Below are 27,943 nucleotides of genomic sequence, written 5' to 3'. Positions count from 1 at the left end.
AAATATTGATTGCAATTTGTTGAAAAACCGTCTTTTCCGTCTTTTAGTCTGGGATAGGGTGTACAATTCTTAGTTTTAGTCTAGGGTAGGGTATGTAAAATCAAAATTTTAGGTCTGGGATAGGGTCAGGGTTTTGAGGTCCTGGCGGCACACCCCTACCCAAGTTGGGGTGGTAGTAACCTCCCCCCCCCCCCCCCCCCTACCCGGGATGACTGGATTTTTGTTTCCCAAATTTCTCACCAGTATAAAGATCATATAGGAATTAGTTTGAATTGAGAATTTAATAAAGATTGGAAAAATTCAAATAATAAAAAATTGCGATATTTCAAAAAATATATAAAAATACAGACGAAGTGTTTGGACGCCATAGATACATTTCTATGTAATTATACAGTGTTTTTATGCTCATAATATTGTTAGCATATGAACAACGTCCTGAAACTTAGTAAATAAGTTTGCTTGAAGCTGGTCTTTTATGTGATTGTGTAATTTTCTACAATACTCTAATTATTTGATTTTCAAGCTAGAACCAGTCCCTTGCTTGTTGTTTTTCACTAGCTAATATACAATGTAGGTGTAGGCCAGCTAAGCGCCTTTATGCGATAGTTCTTTTGTGTGTTCTTGATAAAAGCATGTAAAAAATTAAATTAAAATCGTAAATAGATTTGATAAATATATTTAGAGAGGGTTACATTATAACCTCGTTCCCCTCTGTCTAGTTTAACGTCTGGATATCAGACGGGAGTGTTATACATTGTCATTCAATTAAGTCAAGGCGAAGAAGTGAATATTAAACAATGGTCTACGAGTCATTAGTTCATAGGATATTGAACATAGTCAATAGGCTATTGACTCGTAGACTATGAGGGCAATAGGTCTAATCGTTAGTTAGGTTTTAGTCTAAACCTACTGAGCGGTGAAATAAATGGATTAAAAAAAAAAGTTAAAAAGGCGAATTAGACTCCATAGTTCTGGTTTTGAAACCAGCTCTTTTCGTTACTAGTGGTCTATCACCAATAAACAAGCTCAGCCAATCAGAGCGCAGGATTTTTTATAGCTCATTTGAGTAGTTTTAAACTAGTTGCAGATAGTTTTAGGTCTACCTTATTGGGATTGATAATTTTACGTGATTTAATTCGGAAATAAGAACCGACTTCGTTGTGGTGCGAAAGAATATTTTTCCAGAAATAGCTTTGTCAAGGTAAACAATTATCTTAACTATCCCCACTAGTGTCCTTTTCCGTATATCGTTTAAAAAGATTGTCTTCCACTAGCTATTTTGAGACTGAAATCATGTCCCCGTCAAGTGGCATTGCTTGCATAGGTACCATTAGGAGGCCTTATATCTTCATGGTTTTGTCCTGTGGCAGACAAAATCCTTGGAAAACGTTGTTCTTGGCCCTTGGAGCTTGTTCTGTAAGATATATGGAAAAGGCAACGTTATAGTTCTATTATATAAACAAGAACTGACTGGAAACGAATAGAAAAATAGATGAAAAACAGGACCAAGAAGAGTTTTGCATTGAGGTTTCACTCCAGAAACAAATGCATTTGAAGATCAATTTTAGGGGTCAACCTTATTTAGCTTTAGGTCAACCTTATTGGGATTGATAATTTTACGTGATTTAGTTCGAAAATAAAAACTTCGTCGTGGTGCGAAAAAATATCATTACAGAAATAGATTTGTCAAGGTAAAAAATTATCTTAACTATCCCCACTAGTGTCCTCCTTTTCTGAGAAAGGCATACCGTGAAAAGGTTGTCTTCCACTAGCTTTTTTGGTACTGAAATCATGTCCCCGTCCTCCAGCGGCCTTGCTTGCATAGGTAACAATGGGAGTCCTTATATCTTCATGGTTTTGTCCTGTGGTAGGCACAACCTTTGGACCACCTTGCTTTTGGCCCTTGGAGCTTGTTCTGCAAGATATATGGAAAAAGCAGCGTTATAGTTGTATGATATCAAGAAAAACTGACTGGAAGCGAATAGAAAAATAGATCAAAACATGAGCAAGACAGGACCGTGGGCTACCTTAGAAACGGGGATTTTTTATTTTGGGGGCCTTTCCCGCGAAAATATATTTTCTTGCCAAAATATGCTGCTGCTCCACAGAAAACTCAACGCATACTGAGCAATATATTCTATTAAATTTAAGTGAGAATTTGACCAGTACAACACGCATTTATTTTTTCGTTTACTAATAAGCGATTTGACAGTGTTAATATTTAGGCACTGCCTAAAAGCGGAGCTCCCGTTACGCAAGTCACAGGGAGCCCAATTTGAATGAATCTGAAAAGTGAAAATAAGATCGGGGAAAAGATATTCAATTATTTCTTATTCGAGATGAAGATTATGTCTCCCATAATAAAACCATGCACTGAAATCGAATCGAAATGCACTACATTGTTTTCTTTGCGCGAGTATACACTCCTACTTAGGAATTTTGTACAAACTCACCACCAGCCCCCAGCGGCTAGTTTGGTTATTGGAATATTCTTCAACAAAGTTTTCCATGGTCGACATTTTAAGCTTTGAATTCCTGGTTAATTTTACTTAAAAAGCGAAAGATAACTACAGATAATCCTATATAATACCAGGTTTAGTGAAATTTACCTTGTATGTCTTTCATTGAAATCGAAATTTTTGAGATTTCCAAAGTTTTTGCGGACAAATCAACAATATGAAACAGACTTGAAAACTGGTTAAAAAAGGTGGGCAAAATACAAGCTTAGTTTTACTTCTTTTACATAACGATGTTTGTTTATCCATATGAAGAGTTTTATGTTGTATGAACCGTATTTTTACTGCAATGAAATTAAGAAAATAAATGCTTTGGTAGCATCAGATAGAAAACTAGCTGGAGATCATTAACTAACTAAACTAGTCAAATGAAGTCCCTGAACGTCAAAACCAAATGTGTCATTTAAAAAATGATTTTCACATTGTAACTTCTTAATTAAAATATTTGGCCTTCCTTTCATAAAAGCCTAATCTATTTTACGAGAAGTTTGAAAACTTAAGCTTACTAGATTTTGAGATTCGATTTTACCAGTTTTCATCTGTTTTCATGCGAGAAAGATACGGAAATAACGAACGCCAAAAGTTTTCGAGAAAAAAAATAAATTTAAACTTGTGACAAGAACAACTGAGACATAATAAAAATAATACAAGATGCATTGCAAAATACAAAATAACATTTTTTGGTCAATAATTTGGCATTTGTAAATTGTTTTTGAATATTTTGTTGCTTTTCAAAGTGAAAGACAAGCGACCGCTCTTTATACAAAAACATATCTCTAAACAACACAAATTTAAGCTCATTTGTATAACCATACTAGCTCGGAAAAGCTCTGAATAAATGGCTATGACTTGGTGTAATTTTATATGTTATTCCATATTTGAATAAATTATCTATATAGAAATAAATGAAACTATCAGAATGAAAGTCTTTTTGGGGGTTCGTCCCCAGCCTACGGGCATGCAAAAGTTTTGCATTGAGGTTTCACTCCAGAAACAAATGAATTTGAAGATCAATTTTAGGGGTCAACCTTATTTAGTCAACCTTAGTTAGTTTTAGGTCTACCTTATTGGTATTGATAAATTTATGTGATTTGATTCGAAAATAAACACTTCGTTGTGGTGCGAAAAAATATCTTTCCAGAAATAGCTTTGTCAAGGTTAAAAATTATCTTAACTAGCCCCACTTGTGTCCTTTTCCGAAAAAGGCATACCGTGAAAAAGATTGTCTTCCACTAGCTTTTTTGGTACTGAAATCATGTCCCCGTCCTCCAGCGGCCTTGCTTGCATAGGTAACAATGGGAGTCCTTATATCTTCATGGTTTTGTTCTGTGGTAGGCACAACCTTTGGACCACCTTGTTTTTGGCCCTTAAAGCTTGTTCTGTAAGATATATGGAAAAGGCAACGTTATAGTTGTGTGATATAGTTTTTTCATTATTTTAGGGGCCTTTCCCGCTGAAATATATTACCCCCCAAAATATGCTGCTGCTCTCCTTGTTCTGTAAGATATATGGAAAAGGCAACGTTATAGTTCTATTATACTGATCAAAAAGAACTGACTGGAAACGAATAGAAAAAAAAAATAGATCAAAACAGGACCAAGAGTTTTGCGTGGAGGTTTTACTCCAGAAACAAATGAATTTACAGATCAGTTATGAGAGCTTCTATTTCCCGCAGGTACAGTACCATAAGAACATCCGCCAGCATCCTAGCTACAATCATTGCCATGATTAGTTGGCACGCTTGACAGATTTTAGTATTTTAGAGGGTACTTCGCAAAACACTACCTAGGACTTAACCCCCCTCCCCCCGTACAATGTTGGGATTCCTGCAAGTTGGCAGAGGGTTGGCGAGTCTGATCAGGGGTACCAACTTTCTTTCAGGGAACAGCAACATTGAACAGGGGGGAGGGGGGAGAGCGCGACAGAGGAAAGCCATTTTCTGTGTTAGCCAAAATGTGCCATCGTGCCAAGTATTTTGGCAATGATTGTAGCTAGCACTGTAAAACTGCTTGCGCGTCGATCATGAACGGAATAAATCCGGAATAAATCTTTCGTTGTGGCTCATAATCAGACACGATTGCCAATTGACCAGGCTAGATAAAATGAACATTTAATATATGAAGTTGTATACTGAATACTATTGAGCTCAACAAATGCAGCCTGATCTCAAAGGAATGAACGAAAAATCACTGGGAAATGGAGATATTTGTGATATCTTTTTCCCAATCCAATTTCGACCCAGTCCTCCTAAGATATTAAACTCGGAAATGGCAACGACTAACCACATTTCTACCTGTTTTCAATAATACTTTAAGTATTTGAAGGCCTGCTAACTATTTCTTCTGGTATTTTTTATGAAATTGCATTGCACAACAAACTATGACCAATTTTCCGCGAACAGACTTTCAGAATCTGAGACTGTTTTCCAGCTAATTTTTTGTGCTTGTGTGACATAGCAACGGTAACTAAGCGGAGTCGGAACCCATGGGGGTAGGTGTACAATGACGCAATTTGGTTTGGTTGATTGTTATTTAAATGTTGCCAAACAGAAATCTATTGAACAATCCAACAAAGCAAAAAACCTATCGTTAAAATGGACGTAGGCAGAGCATCACAATAGCAATGTTTATATAAACAATTAATATACCCACCTATAAAAACCTGCATAGCAAGTTTTATTATGGGTTTTAAGAAATGCTTACCCTTGCAGTAGCTTGCGGTTTGTTTGATTCCATATAACTTTAAGCTGATCTACTGCCTCGACGTTATGCTTTCCTAACTTCTTCTTTTCTTTCAAGTTGATCTTCGCAGCATCTATGACCTTTTCTGTCAAGGATGGATGAGCAGTTTCGTTCCCACTCTTTTTGACATCTGTTAGCTGTTTTATCCAAAAATCGTTCCAATTGATTTCTTTCTTTAACTTTTCCCATCTTAACCTTGCTTCATTTTGTTCATCTTCGTCTTCAATTTGCGTTGAAATGTAATTTTCCATATCCTCAGTCCTTTTGTTCTGAATTTCTTCGAAATATCCCTGCAGCACAATCTTTAAGAGGTTTTGCTGAACGCTTGAGCAGAGTTGTCGAATAACCAACTCATCTTCAGAAAGCTCAAACTTCTTTAATTTTTCATCTAAGTTTCTTAACTTTGTCTTCAACTCTCCGATTTCCTTTTTGGCTTTATTGGCTTCCTTTTTGGCTTTATTGGCTTCCTTTTTGGCGTTATCATCAATTATGTTCATTTGTTTTTCAAGGAATGTGTTGCTCTTTTTTAAACCTCCCATTTCCATTTCCATCTTTTTTATTTCTTTTTCAAGTCTTTTTATTTTTTCTTGAAGTCTTTTTTTGTCTTCTTCCAGACCATGGATTTTCGTTTGGCAATTTTCGTCATGGTCTTCCAGTTTTTCTTCTAATTTTCTTACCTTTTCTTCCAATTCAACTTTTATTCTTTCCTTTTTCTTGATATCGTATTTCAGTCTTCCCATATGACTAGTCTGGCTTTTCTCGGCCATAACTGAAGCTGCCCTAAAAATAAATGTACGTAAGCAATAGTGGTGTTAGAATGAGAAATGGGATTCATCTTTGCATTGTAATAAATGATACTTATTCGTTTGTCTCTCATGAGGGTCATAATAATAATAATTATGATTCACTGAGCGACAATTCCCCAAGGTTCAATAGAGCTTTACAATTATCTATTATATAAAAATGGATAATTTAAAAGGATCATTAGGAAAAAGTTATAATATTTTAAAAGGATTAAAAATAAGAAATACATACATACATACATACATACATACATACATACATACATACATACATACATACATACATACATACATACATACATACATACATACATACATACATACATACATACATACATACATACATACATACATACATACATACATACATACATACATACATACATACATACATACATACATACATACATACATACATACATACATACATACATACATACATACATACATACATACATACATACATATACACTCGATTGCAGAAACGTAGTATACATTTATACATTTATACAAATATCTAATGAGATGCATAATACAAAATAACCATTTTCAACGCTTAAAACCAACTGATTTATAATCTGTAGGATCTAATAGACAAGAAAAAAATATTTTGACAGTAATTGAATGAAACAAACAATAAATAAAGCGATTTTTCTGTTTTGCATATCATTAAATATACTGAATAAATTCAGGATATTTGTATAAATGTATCACTACAACGTTTCTGCAATCGAGTGTGTGTATATATATATATATATATATATATATATATTAAAAGTTAAGCCTACAATACTATAAATGAATAACAATTTTTGATACATTTTTCCTTTTTGATACAAGTTTAAAAGTGATTAGTAATAAATTTAATAAATTAACTAGATTAAAACATTGTCAATTACTTTGGAAAAGAGAAATTAATCAAAGGCTTGCCTAAAAAGCCATGTCTTTACATTACTCTTAAAAGCAATAACTAATGTTAGGTGGAAGGGCATTCCATAGTTCAGGGGCTGCAGTGCATTCGGAAAAGCTCCTTTTGCCATAGGATTTGAGATTATAAGAGAGGGAACATAGGGTTCAACCAAGTCACATAGATATATGTGCGCTATAGGTTGGTAAGGCCTTGAAGGTAAGTAAAATAATCTTAAAAACAATTCGTTGTGCCACTGGCAGCCAGTGTAGATTGTACGAGATTGGGGTAATGTGATCTTGCTTTTGAGAAAAGGTTACAAGTCTTGCAGCAGAATTTTGGACATGCTGCAGCTTTTTGAGAGAAGCCTTGGGAAGTCCATATAACAAAGAATTACAAAAATCAAGCTTTGAAGAAATAAAGGCATGAACAAGAGATATAAAAGCATTTTGACTAAAGTACCTTCTAATTTTCCAAACATTATGGATATGAAAAAACACGTTTTCCAAACAGAGAGTTGTTACGAGCAGTTGGTGAAGGGGAAATGTGAGAATACGGGATGTTAATGACTTCCGGCATAGTGGGTGAGGAAAGTGAGGATTAGAAAAAACAAGAATTTTTGTTTTATAGTTGTTTCATTTGTAAAAAAGAATCGCACACAGTCATGTAAGAGTTAAATACCGAGAACGGAGGCTTTAAGCCGACGTTCGAGATATTTAACTAATTTAGTTCAAATTTGATAAGGTTTTCACACAACTCCCCAATGAGAAACGCTTGAATTTAAAGTACTTTCGCATTAATTTCATTGTCTTTATTTTCTTAAGTCACGCTTGAAAATAATAATAAAAAGCTGTGTTAAAAATCCTTAGTTAAATAAAATACAATATTCCTTTGAGTGCGAACACAAAACATTTCATTGCTTTGTTAGTATTCCCAAGGCATTAACAAGGCATTGCATGTCGAAATACTGGGCTTTCACTTCATTTTGATTAGTGGCCTTCGAGCTTAGTGCTCGACTAAAAACTATGGCTGACGCCAACAGTGACGATGCCGTATATCTTTATCACTCCAAACACGTTTAGTCAGTCTGCAATTCTTTCAGACTTCGATGTTCTACACGACATTCTATTAGGAGAACGTGAAGTGGTAGAGAAGGGACCTGAACAACCTACCGCTGAAGTAGTGAAAGCTACGAGAAATATTTCCATTATTTCTGATGTTGAATTACAGAAGAAAAATGAAGAGAGAATACCTCCTGGTACAAAGACCAATACCGCTTGGTCAGTTCGTACTTGGTAGGACTGGGCTGGGATAAGAAACCAAAGCTTCAGAGATGCTAACGACCTGTACAAATATGTAGATCCCAATTTGTTGCAAATAGGAAGTGACAGCGAATTGAATTACTGGCTTGCAAAATTTGTGTCAGAGGTCAGAAAGAAAAGCACCAGTGGCGAACCCTATCCTCCTAACACACTCTATCAGTTGTGCTGTGGCATACATAGGCATTTTAGAGAAAATGGCAGGACAGAGCTGAATTTGTTTGAAAACCCAAGCTTCAAGAAATTCCAAGATTCTTTGGATGGGGAGATGAAAAGGCTGACTGCTCAAGGATACGGATCGACGGTTAAAGAGGCAGAAGTCTTGAACAAGAGGCCAGGAAGAGTTATGGAATCTTAAACTTCTTGGTGACCATTCTCCGCAATGTCTTCTACTGACACGATGATATTCTTGATAGGGAAAAACTTTTCTCTCAGAAGCGGCAAAGAGCACCGAAGCTAATGATCTGATCAGCTAACTCTTGTAAAAGAGACTGAAAAAGAGCCGGAGAAGCTTGTGTATTCTTCGTTTGGAGAATATTTCAACGCCTCGTACTGGAACTAATTGTTAGACTTGAAATCCCGTCCAATCCGATATTGGAGGCTTTGAAATGACTTCTCATGCTCATTAATTTTGTTCCAGTTACTCCAGACTGAATGCACTCCTTTCACAGGAACTTACCAGGTTTCAAGTAACATCATGTGACCCAAAAATAGCCCATTGATTGGCTGGTTTACTCATGAATTATTAACGATTATGAGAAACACCGTTCTATCAAGGGCAAAAAGGTGGAGTATTATGCTAACGACGACGTGCCTCAAAGATGTTTGGTTAATCTCAAAACGTATGTAGCTAAATATCCCAAGTTGGTTAAAGAAATCTTCTATTTGAATCCCAAATTGAAAGTTCAAGGAGACTGATGAAGGTAAATTATGAATTTTGCTATCAGTAACAAATACGCTACCGATTTTTTAACTACTTTATCTAATTTTTTTCACTAGAGTGGTTTACGAGCAATCCAGTTGGGCACAGTCCATTAGGACTCTGCAAAGACTTTGCCAAACAAGCCGGGATCGAGGGATACTACACGAACCACAGTTTAAGGGCAACTACTGCAACCAGAGGCCTTTTGAAAGGAGTTCCACCAAAGTACATCATGGAAAGAACAGGCCACAGAGATATAAGGTCATTGCAGAAATATGAAAGGCCTAATCAGAAAACCAAAGTCGCTATCTGCAAGGCGTTTGAATGTGGTGGTGACTGTAGCTCAAGCCGCGAAAACGGAAAGAAAGAGTGAGGATGACCGGTATGAAACAACAGAATTGAATCCAAAGAAGAAAGTGTGCACATTTCCAGCAACAGGTTCTTGTTTTAATAACTGTGTATTTAATACTTTCAATTAGCACAGAATTTCAATTAATTCTACCTTCACTAGTTTTGTGAATTAAAAAATGTTAGGGCACTTGAAATTGAAGTAGTATACTTTGGTTAATACTATATCTTAACTTTTATATTTTAAGTTTCATTTGTTACTTAAAAGTAAACTAGTTATAAAGCTTAGACCCTAATTTTTTTTGATATTCTGAATTTATAATGAGCAATTCAATTCAATACATCAACCCGCTTTTCCCTGTTGCTTATCAAATCCATCCCCGGCTTTATGTTTCAGCACTGGTTTGTATGGGAGATAAGTCCCTATGAACAACAAAGAAAACCGTGTCAAATTTGAACTAAATGTTTGTATCTCTGAAAAGAGAAGAAAACATATAAAAATACTGCAACCATACTAGAACATTGTTCACATTGAACGTTATCATTTCGTAGGAACAAACTTTTATGTGCCTACTACTGATGCTTAGTATCTTTCAACGGAACCAAGTAAATAGCGACCTTAAGCTTTCCAAAATCTAAGACGTGGACTTCAACCGGAAGTGTAAATAACTTTAGGGTTTCGCCGCTTCAAAGTCAAAAAAAAAAAAGGAAAAATGCTATAAGAGGGAATTCGTAAAATCAATAAAATTTGTTTGGAATAGCTCCCGAATACAGAATTTTTTTTTGTCAAAAAGAAGATTACGATACAAAGTTTAAATATTCCGGTTTTTAAAAAATTTCACCATTTGGTTCCTGAGTTATGAATTTTTAAATAAACATTTTTGATGCCATACCGAGGGTTCTGATGTTGTCATAGCAACGTCTTACGTAATTTTTTTAATGTTCATTGTGATCTTTGATTTATGGTCTTTGGGTTTCCGGGTTTACCAGCCATAATATTTTTTTTGTTCATAATGTGAAGGCACAAAACACTTTCCAGCCCAAATTAATTCACAGCGAATTTTGGGCAATTGCGCCAATTTAACCGGATTTTTCATATAATGTGCTTGGATTATCCTACATTCTAGCAGTGTATTTTATCTTAAGATTCTTTAAGAGTTTATCTTATTACGGCCGAAAATCAAACAGTGCTATTTTCAATTTTTGGCTTTTTTCTCCTCATCCTCATCCTCGGAATCTTATCATCTAGTACTAATGCAGCCTGTGTGTAAATTTGAAAACGAGCCACAGCCGAACAAACTTGCGAACAGCAGGGGTACCAGTTGCTAAGATGACCTTTATAAAAATCAGCATCAAATCTTAAAAACTCTTTGAATATTTTTTTTCACTAGTTGTCGTTGTAAGCGCCTCGAATATGAGAGTTTTGCTAAAAATCACATTTTCGCCGATTTCTTCAAAATGGCTCCAAGTTTTTTTCTTCAAACTTCCTACATCAATAGACCAGGGCCCGGTTGTACGAAGCCTGGATAGAGCTATCCGGCGGATAAATCCTTATCCAGTGGATAAGTCGATGCTGTTATCCAATAAATTAATCCACTGGATAAGAGGCTTCGTACAACCGGGCACAGAACTTTATCTAGATGGTAGTGAAATGTCTACAGAACTTTTCGCTATCAGAGAAGAAACATTACTTCCTTAGGAATAAGTCGCAAAAGCTATTCGTCAGGGCGGTAACTTCTTCATCTCGGATAAACACCTTTATCGTTGATTTCTTCAGAATATCAAATTATTTGAATGTCCGTACGAAAAGATTACAAGTACGGTTACAGTATGAATAGACACTTCGTTCTCGGCATAATGAGAATGTTAATAAACTTTGTGTAGTATTTGAAAATATATATAACTTCCCAGACTTGGAGCTAAGATCACATGTAAAGTCTGTTGGTTTGTCGATACGACACTAAGAAAAACGTTGCGCATGCGTGCATTTCTGCATTTTTTTTTTTTTTTTTACAAGAATAGTCCATGTAGTATTATCTAGCGCATTTTGTCGAGCTCAATGACGTGATCAGCTCGTGACCAAATTCTGAGAAATCGAGAACAGGATAATTTACCAGAAATCAGGTGATCAGATGAAATCCAAGATGGCGGACCAAATTCTGAGAAATCAGGTGATCAGATCGTGACAAATTCTAAGAAATGCAGTAGTATAGGGGATTGGGGTATCAGCGCAACGACCAACCGAGGATCACCCGACTGAAACACCCACCCCGAATTAGTACAGGATTACCCGCACGAGGTGCTATTGGTCATCCGAATTAGTGGGAATCTGTTAGTCTATATATGGAGTGCGAAGAATGTAAAGAGTTTGCTTATGACTTTTGTGTAAAGTGCCTGAAACCCAAGTTTGTACCTAGTTAGAAGAGTGTATTTTTTTCCCTCGTTTCGGCAACCATTTTCGGCTACCTTTTCTACCCCCACACGGGTATTCCTCGTAGACATACTTTTGTACGAAGTAGTATTTTTGGAACCACCGCCGCGCTGGGAACAAGCACCGGCATTCCCCGTAGGGAAGTAGGTAGAGGCGATTTGCCTCCCCATTTCCAAAGGCTGCGAAACACCGCTCTCGGAAAGTTTGTACTACGCAGCATTTCCCCACCGTAGAAAGAGAGGAACGAGTCGTTCCCCTAGTACTATCTACGCCGCGGTAGTTGCGCCAAAGTGGCTACGTAGCCTGGTATGCGAATTTCCTGCAAAGTCTTTTGCGCTCTGTAGAGACCTTCCAAGATCTCCAGAAGTATTTGTGTCGTTCTTTGTTTTCCTAGCATGTATACGACTATGCCCGTAGCTATGTAGAAATACATGTCTATATCCTATGGACCCACGGAATACCCCCATGGATCCATAGTATTTGCATAGATTCGAAGCATATCCACACATATATATGGCAACACCCAAAATACTATCCGAGGAAGAAATCGCAGGATTGTTGGAAGATCGACGAAATGGCGTAGGGCTGCAGAAGGTAGCCAAAAAGTATGGCATAGGAATACCAAAGATACGCAGGATAGAGCGAGAAAATGGAATAGAAGTAGCAATTCCCGAGAAACCACCAACTACAGACCTGCATAAACATTTTCTAGAAGTGTAGGATTCCTTTGCTATAGTCCTGGACGATCTCCAGAAAGCTAGAGAAGAACTGCGGGCTGCGAAGGAGGAATTGCTAGCCAAGATGGACCAGGAAGACGACACGGAGGATTCGTTCGAGAAAATAGACGCAGAGGACTTGTCCGAAGAAGTAGAGGAAGTATCCACAAAAATAGACTGGCAAATAGGTAGCAATGTGCTATTTGCAGTCGTAGGCATAGCTGCCGTCGTTTGGGCGCGCATGCAACCACCCAAAGTAGTCTACTATCCGGAAACGCCCAAACCAAAGTCTAGGATTCCAGAGATGGAGTAGAAACATGCACCAGTCGGTCTTTCTTCTTTGCCTTGGTAGTCTTTTCTCTGCCTATCTTGCAGTACAAAGGCGGCTGCTGCGTCCAGTCTATCTTTTGCTCGTCCAGGAAATGCCCCCAGACTGGAGTGGTAGCATGTTCTACCGTACAGCCCTCCAATACGCACTCCGGGCATTTCTCCGAGAGGAACAGGATTGTCCTTTCTTTTTTTCTGTAGGTGGTTTTGGCGTACTTCCAGCATTGGTATTCGCCCTCCTGCATGTGCAAAGCCTGCACACATTCTTTGTTGGGTGGCGCTGGCACTTCTAGTAGTTTTTCCGGATGTTTGGAAATCGAATAGTCTACTTTCCTAGCCAATTCGTAGTATGTATCCAGACCGGGTCCTTCGGGTACGAATGCAGTTGCTATGTTGTTCTTCCACTCCACCAATATTTCTTCTCCCGGAATGGCTATGCGCATGTTCTCGTCTGCTTCGAACTTTCCAGCCGCAAATGCATCCAGTAGCACTTCTGTGGCCCACGCAATGCAGGTCTCTTTGCCTTTTCGCAATGCTATGCGGTGTCCTCTTTCCAACCAAACGGCATCTACGTTTTTGGGTACTGCGTAGCCTAGTATTTTGTACTCCCCTGCGGGTATTTCTTGCATTCGGTGTACTTTGGGTCTCTCGTATCCCTCCAAGTAGGACTCGGGGCCTTCGAAGAACAATCCGGGTAGGTTTTTGGTTCTCCTGGAAATTCTATCCAATAGCTTTCTGTACTTTTCCAACTCTTTCTCTATGGCTTTCCTGTCCTCTTCCTTTTGCCGCAGTACGGAGTTCCTTTGCTCCAGGAGTTCTGCGTGGTATCTTTTCGTAGCTTCGACCCACTCGTCTCCTTCCAAATCGTCCCGTATGTCTTCCAATCTTTGCTGTCGTCGTCTTTTAGATAAGAAGGATATCCTGCGGCTGGAAGGCACTTCTAGTATTCCGAAGGGACTCTTGTCCACTCCGATCCTTTGCGCCTTCTTCGTGCGCCAAACCCACTCTACGTGCTCCGTGGCGGGAAGCATCGTAGCGATGGCGGGGGCATTTGTGTGCACTCGAGTGGGAAACTTAGACTCCGCCAGTATGGTAGAAGAGTCCTTCGTGTAGCAGCGAAGCGGAGCTATCTCCACCGGGTCTGTTCCTAGGATGTCCACGCGAAAGATAGGACAACGACGCAATCCAAACACTGCTATGGTCCAAAGTACGCATTGCTCCCACTTTTCGTTGCCTCGAACTCGCACGCCCGCTATGCGTCTTATTCCCAAATTGCAGTACCACGCTAGGAATATTTCTCCCGTCTCTTCGCAGCAAATGTAGCAGCATCTATCCAAGTGTTCTGCGAGAGCCAACCACATATTCTTTGGCGGCTGTACTACGAATATGTCCTGCAAAGGTTCTAGCGTCTCCGCAATAGCGTTGCTGTGGGATTTGGAGAAGTCTTTGCCGTAGATGGATATTTCCACTCTGGTACATCCTCTCGACTGCACGTCTGGGTGCAGGAATGTTCTACGCAGGTGGTCGTTCGGACAATCCACGTACTCTGCTAGCTTTGCTCCTACTGGGTTTTGCACTTCTCCGGCTTCGAAGTTGGATACTATTTTGTTGTATATTTTCGTACGTTTTCCGTCTTCCATCCAAGTGCAAACATGTTCTCCCACAGCATGCGTGTTCTCCAAGATCGTACCGTTGCGCCAACCGCCACTGTACCAATGCGACTCTATCCAAAGTTCCGGAGAAATCCTGCGTGTATTCTATGGAGTATATTCCATATCCGTGCGCGCGTAGCAGTCTGGCAAACGTGGAAATCTTCTCGTCTACGACTTCTATAGGCAATTCGGAGGTATCTACTTTGGCTACGAAGACAGCAGCGGGCTCCGTCCCATACAAACTGGACCACTTGCCCCCGGAATCCATGCTGGAAACGCGGTCTACTATGTTTCCCTGTCTGCATGTGTGTACTATGCTGGTTGGCAGGAACGTCCCAAACGTCTCCGTGGCCGCAATGGATATTCTCGACACTATTGTCTTTGCGTTCCTGCAAAGTAGTTTCTTCCCATACAAATTCTCTTCTGCTACAAAACCATAGACAAACACATCGTCTACGAAAGGCGGCAATCCGGATAGCGGCTGCAAACTCGTAGTACCTTCGTTGTTCCGCAGGTAGTTGCATTTGGATATGTCGGGCAATAGGTTCCCGTCGCAGGCATTGTCCAACAGCAAATGCACTAGTAGCCTACTTTTTGCTCGTATGCCCATCTCTTGCAATGTTGTCGAAATACTCTTTTGCTCTTCCAACCCCTATATATAGGGGTCGAAGGTTTTGGGCTACTACTATGTAGCCCTACTTTGGGGCCCTTGCTACGCCACGGACATTTCTGGTGCTTGTTCCCAGCGCAGTGGACACAAAAAAATACTTTTCCTACGCAAAATGTGTCTACCAGGAAAGCCCGTGCAGGAGTAGAAAAGGTAGCCGAAAATGGTTGCCGAAACGAGGGAAAAAAATACACTCTTCTAATACATTTTGTCTTCATCTTCAAATGCTTCTTCAAATCTGCTTTTCTCTTAAAAGTTCTCTTACATTCTTCGCACTCCATATATAGACTAACATATTCCCACTAATTCGGATGACCAATAGCACCTCGTGCGGGTAATCCTGTACTAATTCGGGGTGGGTGTTTCAATCGGGTGATCCTCGGTTGGTCGTTGCGCTGATACCCCCATCCCCTATACTACTAATGCTGCCGTGTGCAAATTCTGAGAAATCAGTCAAGATAAAAAGTTTTTCGTACTTTTGACATTTAACTTGATTTAGTGTCCACCGAGGGTCCATATCAACCTCAGGTTGCCGATATGTATAGGAAATACCACTTTTAAAGAAGAGTTCATGAGAAATACCATAGTTATGGAAATACCACTTGCATGGATTGTCGGCCCGAAAATGTTCTAAGTTTGAGGCTCAAAATTGTCTTAATGAAACTTTGACAATACGAGGCCTATATATTGCAGCAAATGTATAAAAACTATTTAAAAAATAAATGAATGTAAAATTCATCGAGTACGTAGTTTTGAATTTACAAGAATGTTATTTATCTAACAAAATAGATAAAAATATGGCTCACAGCAATTTTTTATCGACCTATGATATTTTGGAATATCATGGTACGATTTTTTTTTTAAAGATTCTTTTATTGGATTATTAGTTCCAAAGCGATTTATCTACTTCGATGTTTATTGTCGAGTAAATAACTTCACAGACTCCGTTGAAAATTCACAAATATAATACTTCCCATCGAAATATCAAGCAAAAACTCCAAGCAATGACTATGAGACCCTTAAGGATTTTTCCAGTAAACAGTTTAATCTGAATTAAAATTTATAAAAGTCAAAAGGATGATTTGCAAATAAAAAAGCAGTACTTTCAAGAACAGCATTTTTGTATAATAGTAGTCTTGAATTTACGTCATCTCATTCGCATTTTGATATCTCAATTGTTTGTATCTCTGAAAAGAGAAGAAAACATATGAAAATACTGCAACCATACTAGAACATTGTTCACATTGAACTTTATTATTTCGTAGGAACAAAATTTTATGTACCTACTACTGATGCTTAGTATCTTTCAACGGAATCAAGTAAATAGCGACCTTAAGCTTTCCAAAATCTAAGACGTGGACTTCAACCGGAAGTGTAAATAACTTTAGGGTTTCGCCGCCTCAGAGTCTGTCTTCCCCGTGGATGAGTTTAGTTTTACTGACGATGTTTTGAATGAAATCTCCAATGAACAGAACCCCAAAGAGAAATTATTTACGATTATGGTTGACTTCGCCGTCGCAGATTTTGGCAGGTGTCGATTCAATACTCCAATGCTGCAGTTTTTGGGAGTTTCTTTGTTCTTTAATAATTGTTATGTAGGTCGTTGTCGTTACTTCGTCGCCTGTTTTTAGACTCAGTAGCACAATTTATTGCGTAAAAGAAAACTGGATGGTAAACAGATTAACTGGGAGACACATGATTATAGAAAACTGCTACAAACAAACATTCAAACACTGTGCTTTTGGGTCACTGTCTGGAGGATACGAATAATCTACTGACAGAAATAACAACAGATCATGAAAAAGTCCTTGATCACAATGATGGGAAAGTTAAGATGGGTCAAGATGTTTTCAACAGAATAATGTCCTCTATCAATAACAACATAGGTGCATTGAACTTTTATTCAGTTATTTCAAAGTGGGGGAGGGGGCTAAGATTAGAAAATATGAAATACTAGTATTTCTGAAGCTACACGCATTTCTCAAGGATCGAAGACTTTATTGGACGTAATTGGAGTAGGATCAGAAGGCTTAAGCGACCGCAACATGGTCTTCTGTGTGCGAAAGATAAATCACAGAAAAGCACCGGCACAAACGCAATTACTAAGGAATTACGCAAAGTACGATCCTACTTTGTTTTGCCAGGATCTGAATAATGTTGAGTGGGATTTCACCGGCGACTAAGGGTGATCGCTCCTTAAATGAACAATGGTCTAACCGTCATGCCCCGCTTATTCACAAACTTTAGTTTGTGTTGTGTTAATAATGGTAGAAATTGAATGCGTTCGGTGTTTTGTAACTGTGAAGCGATGAGCTCCTTAAGCTTAAGCATCCTTGTATGTGTCACGTGATCATACTGACCAATCAGATTGTAGCATTTACATAAAGGCATGGAGTAGTCCTAAATGTCTAGTGTTCTCACTCTCATGTTGATATTTACTTTTAGGGTTACCCCAGACATTACAGTATATTGCTGAGTATTATAAGTTATAATTGCTTTTTTAATGTTCTCTCGTAGGCTATGGATGCTGAATCGCAAACATCATCTGTTTTCGAGTGCTTATTTACAGAGACTTTTTTATTCAAAATGTTTCGAATTTGGTGCAAAAATGATAATAAGAAGCCAGACCTCCTAGATCCACTTGTACATTTAGGAAAATGCATGTTTTGAATAATTTATAGCTGCTTAAAGTGATGGCCGCGCGGACTCACGAGTCACGTTTGTGGTCACGCTCTCTATCTCACCTTGAATTTTCGAACTCGGATTTACATTGCCTTTTTTTCAGCTTTCAGGAATATTTTAACATTTGTAGTTAGAATAGTAGCTAAAGAACTTAAATTCGGTCGTACATTTGAAGAAACTTAGTTACAACATTGTCAAATTTTCATTTTCACTTCAAAGTTTTTCCATTTTTACGAAGATTTTGGGTCAAAATTTAGGGGACTGGGGACGAAAATCAAAAATAACAAGCAAATGTCACCCAATATTTTGCCATGATTTCTTTCGCTAATTACTGAGAAACGATTTTAAAAAAAATTCCATTCCTTCATTATAAAAAGCTGCGCTTCCAATCATGTAAGGGAGCAAGCATTAAGACCCACTGTCGTGGCCGGGTAAGGGTTGGCGACTAGGTGAACCAAGTCTTGATTTTCTCTGAATGATTAATTTTACAACTGTACGTGGTATGCCAGTTTACAGCTAGATAGTTTGATGTATCATGCGCAGGGACCCCGCAGCCTGCGGGGCTATATATATAGCCACTCTCCCATTGATTTTGCCGCCATTTTCAAAACCGTTTGTTGGATATTTTCAACCTCGTTCCCAGGGCCCTCACACGCAGAGGAGAGAAGACCCTGGCGTTGGCTGGTCACGTGATAAATCCGACACCCAGCATATTCGGGTGTTTTGAAAATACCGCTGAAGAAATAACTGGAGGAATGCGGGCACATTGAATAAGCATAAATTAAATATGGCTGTCAACTCGAATAAACATGTTGAGTTTTTAACAGTGCTTCGACGTGTGGAATTTGCTATAAAAAAAGGCAATTTTCCTTCTTAGAATTTTAAACGTCTTCAACTTAAATATATACTGAAAGGCCAGGATATCATTGGTGTCCTACCAACCGGTTTTGGAAAGTCCATGCTTTTTCACTTACTACCACATTTCATTCCTGTCAGAAAAAGTAAAAACATTATAATCGTAGTATATCCTTTAAACTCAATCATTGAGGACCAGCTTAGAGTTTTGAGAGACAGGAATATAACCTCTGATGTGCTACAACTTGCAGAAAACTTGTTTGGTGAAGGTCAAGATCAAGCGAGGCGAGCATGTAGAACCAAAGCTGAAACATCTTCCCGCAGACTTGATGAATGGAAATACCTCAATTATATTTGCCCATTCAGAGGCTTTGTTAAGCAAGGAAGGACGAGAACTGATGGGAAGTAAAGTCTTTCAAGACAATGTTGTTTCTTTCGTGGTTCATAACGAGGCTCACTGTGTTAACTTATGGTAGGTAAAGTTTTAATGTTTTATACCATCATTTTACGATAACACAATATTTATATATTTATGTGATATCTTTATTAAACCTTGATAGAACGTGTATTTCACCATAGCTTATATTTTACCAGAGTTTATTAACTCTGATTCTACACACTTATACGGTACATTATTCCGCTCAGAATAAACTCTAATTTGAGCTATTTCTCGCTCAGTCGTGCTATGGCGCGCCAAAAAATCACAACAAAGCAACAACCAATCAAAATTCAGGATCAAGTAAACCAATCAAAACCTTTATTTGACCAGCCAACGCCAGGGTCTTCTCTCCTCTGCGTGAGAGGGCCCTGGGAACGAGGTCTCCCATTGTTAACTTGGGCAACAATTTGTCCCAAAAAAGCAGGGTACGGACCAAAATCCTGATTTTTTTTTAAGCTTCTCGTGATTTTGATTAGGATTTTTTCCATGATTCTGACAAGAGAAACCATGAAATATGAATTCTTCATTCTTTGAATTGATTGTAAATGCTGGTCGAACTCAACATTCTTTTATTTGTTTTATTTATCTAGCTAATTGCCTCTAGCTCCTGAAAATACGAAAAAAAAATCCCCCGTAGTAGTAGTTTTGAATTTAGGAGCATTCAACAGTAAAATGCTTCTAAAAAAACTAAATGAGCAATGACTTTTGTGAATATATAGCTCTGAACTATTAATCTCGGCCGTATCAAATCCATTGTTTAGTTTTGAAGTAGATTATGCACCTTATTTAAAGAATCTCAAATATCTCATAATTAGCTAGATAGATTTTTTCAAAAATCCCTAAAATGGAGGCATCTAGTATATAATTATGTGTGGTAAGAAGCATTTTAGTGTTGCGGAACGCTCTGCAAGGCTAAAATTGGTCTCTGAACGAAAACAAATATTTCATCATAATCACGTCCGATCTCATTAAAAACTACATCAAACATTAATTCAATCTTTATGTGACTTATGTGCAAAAAAGATTTGCAATCAGATAAAACACGTTTATGCACCAGCGTTCCAGCGTTTCAGCGTTTTTTTTAATTGAATATAACTGCAACAGCAAGTGGAATTACTATTTACATGTATAAAAGTGCACTTTCCGCACTTTCCGTATTTTCCGCCATTTCCGTTCCGCGTTTTACCCGTGAAAACCCCCGACGTGCCCCGGATATCCCCCCACCCCCCCAATGGGACCGGGGGTCTTCAAATGACTGGTGCATTACAGTTTACGCTAGGTCAACCTATATCGTTTCTATCTCGTCAACCTAATATCGCTTTCAATTCAATCTACATTCAAATAATGTGTGGATGTTTTTTGGTCTACGATTCTTTAAAACTGAGCTAAATTTATTTTGGTTTCATACGTCTAGTCACGCAAATATGTTGAGTACCAGTTCTGTAATACAAACTGAATATGTTTTGCTACGAAACATTCCGATAACCTATACGCTCAATTGAAGAATCGTTGTCGCGTTCAGAATCATAGAACATATATAAAAGCTGAGGCTGAAATGGCACATGGGAAATGACATAATTATATTATAATTTATTCATTTGTGCCATCCATGGAGTCAGTTTAGAATGCCAAACGCGTATTAAAAACAGTGGATGATGCCACGGGTCGCCCATCACAGCATGCATCTAATTAACGTACTTCCCATGTGCCATTTCGGTCTCAGCTTCTATGTTCTATGTTTCTGAACCCGACAACGATTCTTCAATTGAGTGTATACACACATACATACAGTCAATTCAAAAAATGTTGTCGTCGACCAGCTCAAGCCTACGCGACTGGACCGAAAGGAACTCTGGGTAGTAATCATTGAAACCGAGTTGACTCCATAATTTTATCTGACTAGTTATGTCTGGTTTAAAGCACGAACCTTCGTAGGCGAGCGGGAAGTGTTGAAGGAGACGTTTTTTTAATACTTCATATTTTCGAAATTGTGAACTGAATCATAACTACTTTGTTTTCCTTTCCATAAAGCCAAAGACATGCATTTGACGGATTGTTTCTGGCCACCCCAACTTGGCTAGGAGGGAAACGTTGCGTGACGACCCTAAGAACGGCTGCGAAGGAGGCTAACTGATAGCCGATTAAATTCAAATCAACAACCGTTGGTAATGCACTAGTCAATTGAAACCCCCAACCCCCGCGGCTAGTATGATTGCACCGGGGGATCGGGGATTTAACGAATGGTTTTCTCAGCGGGGAATCGAGTTCAACAAAATAAAACATTCCGAACCAAAGTTTGTTCATTGAGCAAACATTACGTGGGTTTTTATTAATAAATTACCTTCATGAATAATTTTACAGTCAAACAAGCTCACGCGTTGACCCCTAGAGTCGATTAATGATTTGAATTTTCGAATTTTGATTTCATTATTCAGTTGAAATTTACAACGTCGAAAACGAAGATATGAAAATTCCAATCAACTTTAAATTCAATATACGATATTTTGATTGGTTAATCAGTGCTAACACAGCCGGAAGACCAAGAAAACATGGCGGGAGCGTTCCCTACAAAATTACTGATGATATCCTCCAAGTAATTGGGCATGGAAATTACAAAACCTAGTGTGTATGCTTATTAAATAAGAGAGCGACTTCTGCTCGAAGGTATCTGTAATTTAGATGATTTACTTTCTTCATCACGAGTCGAATAATGAACTGAATTTTCATTTGAATATTGCAATATTGCATTATTCCGGTTCGTACGTATAAAATGAATAATTGACTAATGATTTCATTAATCGAATCTAGGGTCAACGCTTGAGCTTGTTTGACTGTAACAAGGGTTTTAAAATCGGACACTTGCTTTGTTGCATCCCTTCTCTTCTTTTGACTGCTTACTAGAAAGTGTGTTACACACCACAGGCAACACCATGAACTTGCGTCATCCAAACTGCTCGTCAGCGTTAAATCTTCGCCGTATGCTCGAGGCATGGTTTTAGCAAATTAAATGGGATCGAAAAAAGCGAGCTCAAGACGTGTTAATAATAATAATAATAATAATAATAATAATAATAATAAAAAACTTTATTTAACGATGATAAAAAACCAATTTAGCAAAGCTAATCTTACATTGGGTCATCAAGAAATATAAAAATACAAAAATATGTGAGGCTAATATAAATACCTAAACTACAAAATTTAAATATGCACTAAACTATTGAGAAAAGATACTATTTATAATTATGATTTATTTAACATATATTTGTAGAGTTCCGTTCTAAAACTCTTAAATTGCTCAATATTTCTTAAAGCAGTAGGTAAATTATTATAAGCCTTTGCCCCACTATAGGGCAGACAATTTCTACTGATGCATAACTTAACTTTAGGTAGCCATAAATCATTATTTGCAATGCTTCTAGTTATCCTATTACAAACTGAAGATTTCAGCTTAAACATATTACTAATATACTGGGGGGCCATGTTATGAAGGGCCTTGTATACTAAAGTACACAGTCTGAATGTTACTCTTTGATGAATAGTAAGAATTCCTGATATGTTAAACAGTGGACCAGCCGAAGTCAGTTTAGGCTTATCAAAAATTATTCTTAATGCCATATTCTGTAACTTAAGGATACGTTTAGCATGACTTGAATGACCCCAAATAGTGCAACAATAATCAATATGTGGCTGTAGAAAAGACTTATAATAAGTCAATCTACAGTCTAAAGGTAAGAACTTCTTAATCCTTCTTAACAGATAGATTCCTTTACTTAAGGTCTTGGCTACTTTGTCAATATGACACTTCCATAAGAGGTGTTTGTCAATTATTACTCCTAACAGTTTTTCAGTTTTAGTTGTTTTCAACTTAGCGCCATTGTAGTAAACTTCAAGGTCACTCTTTAATCTTGCTGCTTTCTGATAAGTTGATATCAACATTGCCTTTGTTTTGTCAAGATTAACAACCATGTTATTTTCATTGCACCATGTGTGAACATTAGACATATCATCGGTTAGAATGTCATTGAGTTCCTCAACTGTCTTTGCACTGGAATGAGATGTAGAGTCGTCTGCAAACATATCGATATTGGAACTAGTGTATAGGGGAAGGTCATTTATAAATACAATAAACAGCAGCGGCCCAAGTATGCTTCCCTGAGGTACCCCATAATGGACTGGTTTTGTAGATGACAGGATTCCTTGAATCCGAACACACTGCTGTCTGCCTTGTAAATATGACTTGAACCAGGATAGCACTAAATTATCACAACGATAGATTGCAAGTTTCTGAAGAAGTATATCTGTGTCCACCATGTCGAAAGCTTTGCGGAAATCCACAAACACTGTTCCAGTTAGAAGACCTTTTTCCATATTTGATGGCCAGCTGTCAATAAGCTTTAATAAAGCTGTTTCACAAGAGTGATTGCTTCGAAAACCTGATTGGGAAGTATGCAACAATTTATGTCCAATAAGAAAATCGTAGAAGCAGTTGTGAATATAACGCTCAAGGATCTTGCTTACTGCACACAATATAGCTATTGGCCTGTAGTTGTTAACATCACAATGATTGCCAGATTTAAATACTGGGGTGACCTTGGAGGTTTTCCAGACAGTAGGAAACTTGCCACTTGTTAAACTCTTATTAAAAATGCTTGTTAAGGATACTGTAATTTCATTCGCAGATAATTTGAGGATTTTAGAACTCAAACTATCAAGTCCTGTGGCTTTATTAATGTCCATGGTAGACAGAAACTTGTGTACAAATTCTGTGGTTATTGGAGGAATATTAAATTTCAGATCATCCTTAATCCTTGAGTTTACCATGACTTTCAGTTTATCAAAGTTGGTTGCAGGCTGTTGATTTAAGATATATTGATCAACAACTGAGGAGAAGAAGTTATTAAAATGTTCACCAATGTCTTTAGGATCAGTAATGGTGTTTTTGTTTAGATCAATATGGTGTGGTGTAGTTTTTACATCATCGGGAGCAAGTTCTCGCAAGCATCTCCAAAGTTCTCTCGAGTCACCTTTTCTATTGTTCAGACATGATTTGTAATACTCTGATTTAGCTTTCCTTATCAATGCAGTACAACGATTCCTAGTAGCTTTGTAGTTCACAGTGTCATTTATTTTCTTGAAATGATCTCTGTTTGACATACATCGAAGAATCTCACCCGTTAACCATTTAGGCTGTTGTTTTCTTTTGACGCGCCTTTCTTTCCAGGGTAAGTGTTTGTCAATTACTTCAAGAAACAACTTGTACCATATGTCAAGACAATCATCCACATCATCAAGAGTATCAATGACAGTCCAAGGGACATGAGATAGATCATCTAAGAAGCTCACCTCACTAAAATGTTTGTAGCATCGATATTTTATTTTGGTATGCGAGCGTTTCATGCCAAAGGAACTCTTTAACACAAAACAGGTGGGATAATGGTCGCTGATTCCAATTTTTGGAACTTTAGTGGTTCTACCTTTGCATGGAACTGATGTGAAGACATGATCAACTAGAGTAGCAGATGTGTTTGTCACCCTGGTTGGTTCTCTAATAACTTGGCATAAATTATAATCTTCCATAGTTTCTAACCAGGAACTACTTTCATCAGATTCAGCCAAAACATCAATGTTAAAGTCTCCCATTACGGTTAAAAGATGGCCTTCAATGTAAGCATCAGTCAACTGTAACTCAAATTTATTAATCCAAGTTTGAACTGGATAGTCAGGACTTCTGTAGGCTGTACAAATCAAGTGCAAAGGAGAGTTTGGTGGACAAAGTTGCAGCCACACAGATTCAATATCATCTGACTCTAGGTCTGTTCTTCTTTTGTAAGGGAGATTGTCCCTGATGTAAATAACAATCCCACCGCCGTGAGCTTTATTTGTTGGAAGTTTCCTTTCTTCTCTGTCAACTCTTTCCTGCTTGTATCCATCTATCCTTATATGTGAGTCCTTGAAGGTGTTATCTAACCAGGATTCAGAAATACACAAAATGTGGGTTTCAATTTTAGTTTGATTCAGAATGGACTTTATTTCATCCAGTTTGTTGTTATTTATCCTTGGAGCCAAACTGCGAATATTCCAATGTGTGATCTTGAGTCCACAAGGTAAGTCACCACACAAATGCGGAGGAGAGATGTTTCCATTCATACTGTGCACCACTTTATTGTCACCAACCAGAAGAGTTCGTCTAGGGCAGGCATTAAGATGGTAAAGTTGCTCAGTAGACTGAAAATGTGGTTGTATCTTGGTTGAATTCATGATAACTACCGAGGATAACAGTAAGCATAAGGTGGTGATCGTTAACATGTCAGCACGAACGTCCTGAAGCACAGAGATGGAGGAATTCAAGCTCTTATTCTTGATATTACAGAAGCAATTATAGAAATAGCCAATTCTTTGACGGTACAGCAGAATATCACAGCCCATAGTCAATCCAGTTTGGTCTCCAAGATGGACAACAACGGTTCGTATGAAGTGTAGAAAATATCGATGAAACCGTTTGGATAAAACTAAAATAAGTCACGGTGTATAAGCATGGGAAGTTCGAGAAGCCTTAGGATAATCTTCGAGTACTCCAAGGGCAAAGATGGCAAGGATATTAATCGATAAAAAGCAAAACTTTCGCTCACATAAAAAGAGCAGCCATCTTGAACCACAGGCAACCCAATTTATGATAGATAACATATGCGGCAGCTAGTAACTGTCAATTAATTATCCCCATGATCCTGTTCGGTCTAGGCGAGTAGGGATGAAGCCGATCCAACGAGAACGTTTAGTCAAAGGACTGTATCTAAAACGTCGTCGTTCTAAATTTGATTGTTCAATTTATGACCAACCCTGAACTTTTGTTTAAATATGTACATATATTTACTTTGTCATTCAGTACGTAATTCAGGCTTGATCGGTGTTGACAGAAAGTCACCGAAGCGTCCTGCAATTCTTGCGTTTGTGTTTTTAATCAAATATATATCTAATGTTCGGTTTAAAATCTTAACAGTTCGTGCAATGTAATGCGAACTTGCTATAACAGACTTCTTCATTAATCTGCATTATTATTATTATCTTCGTTTATTTAAACTTTCAGTACGCCGAGAAACCCCCATCTAGCCTTATTAAAGTGCATATGACATGAAAAAATTTTAACGTTAAAAATGTGTATTTTATTGGCATTAATAAGAATGTCACAGTTAAATTTGTTTCAAAAACGTATTTCTCTAAAAATTCAAGAAAATTTAGCTCAAGTTGTGACGTCATTTTGTTTACAAGTCTCCAGATTTAGTTGCAAATACACGAAATATGTTTGAATGTAGAATCTTAATTTCAAGTAGTACCCTTTTCAGTTTCCCAATATTTGAAGAGTACTACGTAAGCTATCAAATGAAGCTGAATACAATATGCCTTTTGTTGTTATTTTGTATGAATTACAATTTATATTTAGTACATTACTACCGAATCTAGAGTACGTGTCAACAAAATAACGTCACAAATTGGGCTTAATTTTCTCACATATCTCAAGAAATAAGCTTTTGATACAAATTTTATTAAGATATATTTATCATTATTAACAAACTATACATTTCAAACGATGAAATGATTTCGTGACATATACACTTTAAGGCATAACCTAATGATAATGTCTGATAAAGTTTGTGTTTAAAATAATATAATATAGCTTACCAGACTTTAAGCTAGGATCACACTCTCGATAGATCACTTTTGAATCTGTTTTGGATCAGTTTTGGATGGATCATCAGTTTTTATATAGCACTAACGATACTAACGACTGCTTGACAAGGTAATGCATCTTGATCGTTTCCTTATATAGCTATTGTTTCACCAACCAATAACAATCGAGGGGGAGGGTACGGGCAGTTCCAAATTGAAGTTCCATTCATTTTTGGTTTTCAAAGCCGGCACTTTGCGTTACTAGTAGGCTATTATTTATAGCTTAGTAGTAGCTTGTCCAATCAAAATTTGCCGACTCAAAGGTCAACGGGAACTTAGTTAGGGGCTTTCCCTGTAGTCAACTTAATATAAATATCCCAGCATGTGTATCATAACAATACTTAAAAACAGTGTCTCAGAGCGGACGCGTTAAATCTGGAAGTTTGAGATTTCAGGTTGTGATTGTAAGACAGTCCATTCGATTGCCTTCTTAATTCCCGCTTGTCTGATACCACTGAGCGATACATCTTGTACAATAACTATGAAGACAGGAGAAGGAGTTTTGGGCTGGGTGAATACATCATGACAAAGAGAACAGGTCAGTTGTTCTTCGAAGCTGTCTGTGATGTCTTTGAGCGATTTGAGTGCAGCCATTTTCACAGGGATGCAGAAAAGGACCAGTGAGTCAGATTTCTTGGAACTGGAATGTGATATTCAAAGGCATCACGTGAAGACTCTGTGGAGAATGCGTCTAGGCACGCCGCCTGTGATGACATCAATCTTGGAGATGCTTGACCTGACCTTCACTAGAGTCAATCAAATGGATCGACTGGGTTTTTGTTTGTCACGATCAAATCGGAACTTTTGGTCAGCAAAAATGTAAACAATCCAAAGCAATTAGTTCATGTGATCGAAACCTTTTTCTTGTCTTTTCTACAATCGATTTGCATGCA

General features: G+C 37.8%; 2 protein-coding genes and 1 pseudogene across 3 annotated transcripts; 1 reads left to right on the top strand and 2 right to left on the bottom strand.

Annotated features, from left to right (window-relative positions):
* Positions 1–262: 262 nt before the first annotated feature.
* On the bottom strand, positions 263–27,130 carry LOC116299415 (uncharacterized). Of its 2 annotated transcripts, XM_089037349.1 has the most exons (5): positions 27,003–27,130; positions 5,219–6,037; positions 3,728–3,895; positions 1,749–1,915; positions 263–1,414 (listed from the first exon to the last, which is right to left on the bottom strand). In XM_089037349.1, the coding sequence occupies exons 2-5, from the start codon at positions 6,022–6,024 to the stop codon at positions 1,341–1,343; spliced, it is 1,215 nt and encodes a 404-aa protein (XP_088893475.1). In that variant the 5' UTR covers positions 6,025–6,037; positions 27,003–27,130; the 3' UTR covers positions 263–1,340. The 2 variants fall into 2 exon arrangements, with proteins under 2 accessions (XP_088893475.1, XP_088893476.1); XM_089037350.1 differs by lacking the exon at positions 1,749–1,915.
* LOC148906565 (uncharacterized) lies at positions 18,819–21,459 on the top strand (annotated as a pseudogene).
* On the bottom strand, positions 22,395–26,502 carry LOC116297449 (uncharacterized). Its single transcript, XM_089038287.1, has one exon. The coding sequence runs from the start codon at positions 25,749–25,751 to the stop codon at positions 22,566–22,568; it is 3,186 nt and encodes a 1,061-aa protein (XP_088894413.1). The 5' UTR covers positions 25,752–26,502; the 3' UTR covers positions 22,395–22,565.
* Positions 27,131–27,943: the final 813 nt, after the last annotated feature.

Source organism: Actinia tenebrosa, unplaced genomic scaffold, assembly GCF_029948245.1.
Source record: "Actinia tenebrosa isolate PJP-AT-01 unplaced genomic scaffold, QUT_ActTen_1.0 PGA_scaffold5__44_contigs__length_20552954, whole genome shotgun sequence".
In the NCBI taxonomy this organism is placed as follows: Eukaryota; Metazoa; Cnidaria; class Anthozoa; order Actiniaria; family Actiniidae; genus Actinia; species Actinia tenebrosa.
The sequence above is the reverse complement of the archived record's forward strand: the minus strand, read 5'-3'. Positions and strand labels throughout refer to the sequence as shown.